An 8,867-nucleotide genomic window follows, 5' to 3' on the forward strand; every position below is an offset into this window, starting at 1 on the left:
TGTGGTATCCAAAAGTTTCCAATCATTTCTCTTTCCTCTAGCCAAAAGTTAACTCTCTCTCACTTCTCTTCATTATAAGCTTCAGTTTTCGTCTCAAATTCTCAATCATTCCAAGATTGACTTTTTTTTTTGGCACACATTTGGAAGTGTCATTTCTCTCACTACGTTGCCACAGAATCCAATGAAACCTGTTCCACAAATCAACCACAACCAAATCAAACTCTCCCCCAACATTAAAATGCAAAATGAATTCCCAAAAAAAAAAAATACAAAAAATACAAAATCAACATTTTATTAATTCTCGTGTACAGATGTGGGGCAGTACTTTTTTATTTTATTTTATTTTAAAATGTGGGGTCATTATTCAATTCACTCAGTGTGCTTCTATGGGATCATTAGCATTTCTAGCCATGGTTTTAAAAATCGGTACGGTAAAAGAACTGAAAAATGGACTGGTTATGAATTTCTTGGTTCGACCAGAGTCGAACTGATGGTCTGACTGATAACGTCATAAATATTTATTTTATAATTTTACAATTATAAAAAATAATAAATTTATGACTAATAATATTTAGTTTTAATATATATATATATATATATATGAATTTAGTTTTCTTGTACTGTACTTAGAAAATTAATCTACAACTTATATAAGAAGTTATATCTATTCAAAATCAAATTAACTCTAACAAAAAAAGTATTAAATTAACAATAGATAATAACAAAGTTGTAGTGAGGTTGTTTTATTATTATATTTATATATTTGGTGTTTATATAATTTGTTCCACTATTTGGTTTTTTTTTGGGTTTAAATCAGGTGTTGTAGTGTTGTGGTTAGAGCATCAGTACTGGGGAATGCAAATGCCAAATGTAAGGAGAATTTGACATTTCAAGCTCCAAAGTGCTCAGCATCAGGGAATGCAAAACCCAAGTATTACAAATTTTTTTGCAATACTGCTACAATGCAATTCTACCTTTAGAATTGTAGTGTAGCACAATTCTAAAGCTAAATATTAGTTTTTTATTCCATCAGTTCTCTCTCTCTCCTTCAGTCCTCTCTCCCTCACTCCCACTTTGTCTCTCCGTCTCCCACTCCTTGCAAAGTCCCACTTTCTCTCGATCCTCACTTTTTCTCTCATCTCACATCTCTCTTTCTTGTTCAAGGCTTGCACCAAAGCTGGGTTGGGTTCGTGGTTTGATTTGGGCATGGTGGTGGTTTGGGATCGGTTGATGGTGGGTTTGGATTGATGGGCTAGGTTTGCTAGAGATGGCTCAAATGGGTTTGGCAAAGGTTTGAATAGGAGAGGGTGGGTTGTTGTGTTTGATCGTGGGTTGCTATGTCATGCTTGGTCGGCGAGGTCTGGGTCGTGCTTGGTCGGCGAGGTCTGGGTTCTGCGTTTTGGTTAACGTGGGTCACGGCATGGGTTTTTTTTTTTTTTTTTTAATACGAGTTTTTGGTTCGATGGGATTTTGGTAGGTAGTGGGCAGTGGTGGCGTGGTGGGCATGGTGGAGGCGTAGTGGTGGTGACTGGGCAGTGGAGGTGCAGTGATAGAGGTTGAGGGAAGGTGGAGGAGAAAATTGGAAAAAAAAAAAGGAAAAATATATTTTATTGTGTAGATATTGTTTGTTTTTAGACCCCTTAAACAATTGAATTAACCCTAGATAATTAGCCAAGTTGTTACTTAGTCAAATTAACAAGTCTAGGTTAACACAAATATATCATATCATGCATAGCAGTGGAAAATAAATAAGACAATGATATGATCACCCAGGAAAACCAAACCGGTAAAAAACCTGGGGAGGATTTGACCTAGCTATCCTCAAGGTAAAAAGCAAATCCACTAGAAAGAATCGAAGTTCATACAAAAGGACTTACAAGCACCCCCGCTTGACTTCCTAATGTTACCAACCAGTAGAACTTATTGACACGACCACGTGCAAGCTCCGAATCCACGGACTCCTTCTTTCTTTGGATTCCACCAGCTACAAGCACCCCTGCTTGTGTATTCTTTAAGCTTTAATGGCAGCAACTGTTTTGATCATCAAGGTTTAGAGAATGTCTCTTCCTTGAAAACCCTAAGTTTGTGTAAAGGAAAGCTCCTCTAGATCTCACAAGAGATTTACACAAACCGCAATATGAGCAACACTAAAACGTGACTAGGGTTTGCCTTTTATACTTAGGAAAAATAAGAAACCCTAAAAATGTTTTAAACACATAGGGCTGAGTTGGACGAATCTGCAGAAAAGCAATCTGCCCGACGTTCGATCGGTCGAGCCTAAGCTTCGATCGATCGAGCTAGGCCGAAAGCCACACTGCTTTCTGCTTTACACTCGATTCCAACTTTACATTGACATACAACTTTGAGCTAGCTTTAAACACTTCTAAACACATTGTTTTGATCATGGTTTGCCAACATTACACATTAGAGTTCTAAAATACATAAAGTCCTAAACTTTAGAACCTAACAGATATATTGTTTTAATGAGTAGAATAGGAAAATAAAAGTTGGGATGTTAGAGGTATTGTAAAATGGTATAGTATAATGATAAAGTGGTTTTTTGAGATGGTAAAATAGAGTAGAATTGAAATTTCGATATGCTGATGCTCTTATCTAGGATTAGCATGCAAATAAGCCTACAATATGAGCTGTAAAGTATCGTGGGTATTTAGGTCTAGGAAGTACATAGAAAAAAATATATTAATTAATAAATACACTCCCCCCATTAAATATTACACCTACCTCACTAACCCCACTAATTTAGACTTTAATTTTCTCCTTTTATTCTTAAGTCCGATCTAACTCCGAAGTCTCCAGAGCCAAAACTGCTTCTTCGATGCTCCACAACCACTCTTAAGTTTATCTCTCAGTCTCTCTCGTTGCAGCAAAACTCTAGATAAAAAATCAGTAAGCTAAAGAAGTTGAAAAAGCTAAATGATATCCACCTCAAGAAATATAATGAAGGATCACACTCTCTTTGTAAAACACATCACGGTTCTAAATTTTTTTTACCTATATTTCATATTCCTTTTTTTTTTCCTCTTTTTGTTGTGGTTGTTTAAAATGACAGTGTTTTGATCTATCATCAAACATTCCAATAACCAGTTCAATCATACTAGTTTCCAGTTTTTATGGTTGAGCAGACCGGTTTTTGATTATTTTCGGTTTTTAGCTCTTTTCTGGTTATTTGTCATAACAAGACCGGATTAATGGCCGGCTTCGGTTAAACTGACCGGTCAGGTCCGTTTTTAAAACTATACTTCTAGCATCCCAGTGAGTTGTTAAGGTTTTTTTTTTTTTTACTGATTATTTTGTTGAAATTGAAAATTTAACGTAGATAAAGATAAAAGTTAATTAAAATAGTACAGTATGTCCATGAATAGTACCGAAAAGTGCAGTGGGGCTATAAATAGTAGCAAAAATAAGTTGAATAGTGAAATAATTTTCACTTTTCATTGATATTTAGCAAAAATAAGCGAAACAGTAAAATAATTTTCAGTTAAGTTTAGTTGCTAAAGTAGTGTTTTGAGTTGTTAAAAACTAAATTTTTTAGATGCTTTATGCTGAGGGTTTGTTTTAATACCGCTTATTTTGCTGAAACTAAAATTTATTACTGAAAGTACGGGAGATAAAGATAAAAATTAGTTAAAATAGTACAATGGAGTCTATAAATAGTACCAAAAAGTACCGTGAGATATATAAATAATAACAAAAATAATCAGAAGTGAAATAATTTTCATTTATGTGGTATCCGAACGGAGGCTGAATGCTCTAAATATATTTAAAACAATCATTTAGCTAAAATAGAAAACACTTACGGTTTGTTTAAATATTATTTATTGCTAAAAATTGAAATTTTATTGCTAAAAATATTATAGTAAAATAATTTTTAAAAATATAAATACAACCATAAGACCCAATTTTAAAATTATATATATATCCGATTCTATATATCTGTGGGTCCTATATCCAAGAAAACGTAAATGCAGACGCAAGAAAAAAAAAAAAATAAATAAATAAATAAAAAAGGGAAGTAACGCAAACGCAAAGGCACACGCAAAAGCAATTGTTTATTTTTACTACTTTCTTTTGAAAAAGGAAGTACCGTACAACAAAGCGACAAACCAATTACCACCTACATGAAAATGTTGAATTATTGTTGAAGCAATAAGAGTAGAGAAGCCACACTTCTGGCTCTCTCTGTTTCAAGTTTCAAAGTTTCAATAACTCTCAAATTTCAAGAAATGTCTATTGAAACGCCACTGCTATTAGACACTGCTACAAATGCCGTTGACTCCAAAGGTCGGCGAGTCCTCAGATCCAACTCCGGAGGTTGGAGGTCCGCATGTTTCATGATAGGTAAGAAATTAAGTTTCACCTAAATCAATTCAAAAAAGTGAAAGATCTTAAATGACCCTTTTGTGTTTTTGGGCATAAAAATGGTATTTATGTACGAATATGATGGTTTATATTAGGTGTGGAAGTGGCTGAGAGGTTTGCATATTATGGGATTAGCTGCAACCTGATCATGTACTTGACTGAGCAGCTGGGGCAGTCAACGGCCACTGCGGCCGAGAACGTCAACACTTGGTTGGGTATGGCGTCGTTGTTTCCGCTTTTAGGAGCATTCGTAGCTGATTCTTATCTGGGGCGCTACCGCACCATTATTATTGCTTCTTGCATTTACATTCTGGTGTGTATCTCTCTCTCTCTCTCTCTCTCTCTCTGCCCCTAAATTCCATTTAAGCATCACTTGCCAAAAGTGGGAGAAAAGTCAAATATCAATTTCATAGCAGAAAAACTAGCAAGTTGCAAAGATCTCATAACAGCACAAGTGCATAGGCACTTGTTTTCCAAATAATCTGTAGCTTAACCCTCAGGCAACCATTATTGTCCTGGTCTTAACTTTTCTACAAAGGCTGTGTAAGGAGGACACGGCTTCTATCCTGTTCATTAGTGCACTGAATATGTTGAGATATAAACACATGTTTGCATCCTATCATGTCCAGTGCAACTGATGCCCCGGACACAATTCCAATCCATGTAAGAGTTGCCCACCTTTGCTAATACTAGAGAAAGGAACAAAATGGAGAGTATTGCCAAAATTGACTTATCTTCTCCCTCAAAAGACTTTGCATATAAGAATTCTGCTAGAGATTATTAGTACATTTTCATGGAAACAAAAAGCCTTTCAAACAACACACGGTTTTATGACAAGAGAGCATCGGCTTTCAGAACCAAATCTTCCCAAACCAAACATTAATGTTTCAGCTTTATATTTTAAACTTCGGCGTTTGTTTTTTTACACAGGGATTAGGCTTGCTGACTTTGTCAGCTATGCTTACTTCTATCAGTACTTCTAATAACATGGGCATGAACAAAGTTACGTTAGGTTCTTCTGAGCTCCAAGTGATTTTATTCTTCATCTCTCTATATCTAGTAGCAGTTGCGCAAGGTGGACACAAGCCTTGCATTCAAGCTTTTGGAGCCGACCAATTTGATGTAGAAGATCCAGTAGAATGCCGAGCCAAAAGCTCATTCTTCAATTGGTGGTATTTTGGACTATGTTCAGGTTCTTCTGTGGCAACGTTGATCATAAGCTATGTACAAGAAAACCTTAGTTGGGGTCTAGGATTTGGAATCCCCTGTGTTGTGATGGTCATTGCTTTAGGTCTCTTCTTGCTTGGTACTAGAACTTATCGATATAGTATCAAAGAGGTGAAAAGCCCTTTTGTGAGAATTGGTCGGGTGTTTGTTACCGCAATTAAGAATTGGCGGGCTAAACCATCAGAAATAGCTATTGAAGAGGAAGCTTGCAGAACCTTGCCACAACATAACTTTGAACAATTCAAGTAAGAGAGCAATATTCAGTTTTATTTTAAGGACTTACTACCTCTTTAATATGGTATTCTTGTCCCAGAAAATATAAAACAGAAACTTTATATCCAAATATGATATAAAAGGGTTCAGGAAGTTAAATTGTTGAACAGATAATACTCGGAGGAGACAATTAAAACCTTAATATAACATATAATAAACAGATTTAATCAAAAGCTTATTTGTAGGTTTCAACTAGACATGGTAAAATTGGACTTGGATTTAATAAGCTATGCGAACCTAAAAGAAAAAGATATGAGTATAACTAAGGCATTTGTGCCCGTAAAAAAATGGGTTGACCCAAATCTGATCGGCTGAAATGCCTATCCGGGTCAACCTGCAAGTTACATGGGTCAACTCTTTTTTATTTTCAAAGGAAAAACTTTTGATCTTGTGTATAAATGTTTTTGTACCTTCACTTCTTGTTATTTTTTCTTTACTTCCTTTCTGTTTTAAGTTGTTTTCTTGTCAGGGAGACTTATATATTCTTTCTAAACATAGTGGAGCCTTGAAGACTTCAGTTTAGTGAACCTTAGAACTATATAAACTTAAAATTTTGTGTATTATTCTAATTTTTACTTATGAGTCTTTTCGTTATTTGTTTACTTATTTCTATTGAAAAGAAGAAGAAGACAATGACAGTTTGATCAAATTTCATTTTTACTTATTATTATTGTTATTGTTATTATTATTTGCATGTGAAAAAAATAGGTCAAACTAGATTGACTTGACCCTAAAAGAATGGATAAGGGTTATAAGTTTTGCAATCCATTTAGTACAACCCATTGTTGACTTGAACCCAATCTTACCTAAACCCGACAACGTCGAACTTTAACCCAATCAACTTGACCAGTTTGCAAGAGATAGTTTGCTACTTATACCATTAATTTTATCTATGCTCCATTGAATTAGCTTGGGACTTGTATAGTTTTCTAGAACACTACCAGTACTTTGATTATATTACTAATAAAAAAAAAAACATTCATACCACATTTTTCCCAACTAATGAACAAGTCTTGCTCTTCGTTCAGTCGAAACAATTTTGGATTACTTAACTAAAACAAATTTTAATTCCATTTTTAGATCTAATCTCCTTTTACATATTGATTTGGATACACTAATGTGACAGGTTCCTTAACAAAGCATTGCAATGCAAGGTATGCACTGTCAGTGAGGTTGAAGAAGCAAAGGCAGTTCTTAGGCTTGTTCCAATTTGGGTTACAAGCTTAGGTTATGCTATTGTGTTTGCACAAACCTCAACCTTCTTTACAAAGCAAGGGGCTACCCTTGATAGAACAATTTTTCCTGGCTTTAAGATACCAGCAGCTTCACTACAATTCTTTATCAGCCTGGCCATTGTTCTTTTCATTCCTGTATATGATCGCATTTTTGTTCCTATAGCAAGAGCTATCACCACTAAACCCTTTGGAATCACAAAGCTACAGAGAATTGGAATTGGGATGCTTTTATCTGTCATCTGCATGGTAGTTGCAGCTTTAATTGAAATAAAAAGGCTCAAAACTGCTAAAGAATATGGGTTGGTTGATATGCCAGATTTGACTATTCCAATGAGTGTGTGGTGGCGTCTTCCTCAATATGTTTTGTCAGGAATTGCTGAAGTTTTCACCGTGGTTGGGCTACAAGAATTCTTCTATGATCAGGTCCCAATTGAATTAAGAAGTGTGGGTCTCGCCCTCTATCTCAGTATTTTTGGGGTCGGGAATTTTTTAAGCAGCTTTCTTGTCTCTATCATTGAGGAGGCGACTGGTGGGGATGGCAAAGATAGCTGGTTTGTTGATAATCTTAATCAGGCCCATCTTGACTATTTTTATTGGCTACTTGCTGGACTTAGTGCAGTTGTATTTGCTGCCTACTTGTATTTTGCAAAATCTTATATTTATAATAGGCCAAAATACAATTTAAATTCAGCCACTTTGTTGTAAGTAAACTTTTGTATAGAGCCTTGTAGCTTAGCTAGTTGACATATTCTGGTGTGCTTAACCCAGTATTCAAATGTTTTATCCTAAGAAAAAAAATTTGACCCATAGGGGAAAAGAGCCTATAAGTCTGTAAGAGCATCTCTAGCAGAATCATCAAATTTTTGTACCGTTTGGAGAATGAACAGTGACTTTTACCTTTATCTACTCACTTTTTCAAATACACTTTCCAACAGACTATCTATCTCATTTAAATATTATTTCTTCATTTATTATTTATTCTTTTTTTAACAACTACACATCTTCTAACATTTTTTTATTCAACACCTAATTATTATAATAGAAAAAAAGGATTTGAAGAATGAACAGTAGCTCATCAGACTTAATGAGCTACTGTTCATTAGCCAAAAAAAATTTCATGTATAAAGAGACCATTGGAGCACATTTTGTGGTTTTACTCTCTTATGTAGATAGTATTTTGTGTTTGCCGATACTATTGGAGATGCTCTATAAGTGAAAAAGAAGAGAGCATAAGGATGCATCAAAACTTTTTTGTTTTTTTTTTTTTTTGGGGTGGGAGCTCAAAGCAGCCTATAGACATCCTATAAAGGAGCCTTTGACCCCTACAAAAGAAGAATAATAATAAAATTAAGGGTAAATTATATGTTTGGTCCTTAATTTTTGCACCATGTATCAATTTAGTCCCTAACATTTTAAATGTGTCAATTAAGTCCCTAACTTTTTTGTGTTGTGTCAAAATAATCTCTACCATTAAGTTATAAATGGAAAATACTAACTTGGTTAACGGTTCAAATAAAAAATTATTCTAATGTCACCTAGGTTGCCTTGTGAATTGTCACGTATCCTAAATAATAATAAATAAATAAATAAATAAAAAACCAATCCATGTATATTCAACGCATATCTTCAATCTCATTTTCTCTTGGTACTTTTTCATTTTTTTTTAAAATCAAATTTATCTAGAAACAATCACTTAAAAAATATTCAAAATAAAAAAATCAAACTCCAGCCACCAAGAAAAAATCTCATTAT

At 34.5% G+C, this 8,867-nt stretch overlaps 1 protein-coding gene across 1 annotated transcript; it reads left to right on the forward strand.

The window, feature by feature from the left end:
* The first annotated feature begins 4,244 nt into the window (after positions 1 to 4,244).
* LOC115983282 (protein NRT1/ PTR FAMILY 5.10-like) lies at positions 4,245 to 7,879 on the forward strand. Its single transcript, XM_031105931.1, has 4 exons — positions 4,245 to 4,359; positions 4,476 to 4,693; positions 5,311 to 5,852; positions 7,007 to 7,879. Exons 1-4 carry the CDS (start codon positions 4,245 to 4,247, stop codon positions 7,818 to 7,820), a joined length of 1,689 nt encoding a protein of 562 aa, XP_030961791.1. The 3' UTR covers positions 7,821 to 7,879.
* Positions 7,880 to 8,867: the final 988 nt, after the last annotated feature.

This window comes from Quercus lobata, chromosome 4 (assembly GCF_001633185.2).
Source record: "Quercus lobata isolate SW786 chromosome 4, ValleyOak3.0 Primary Assembly, whole genome shotgun sequence".
In the NCBI taxonomy this organism is placed as follows: domain Eukaryota; kingdom Viridiplantae; phylum Streptophyta; class Magnoliopsida; order Fagales; family Fagaceae; genus Quercus; species Quercus lobata.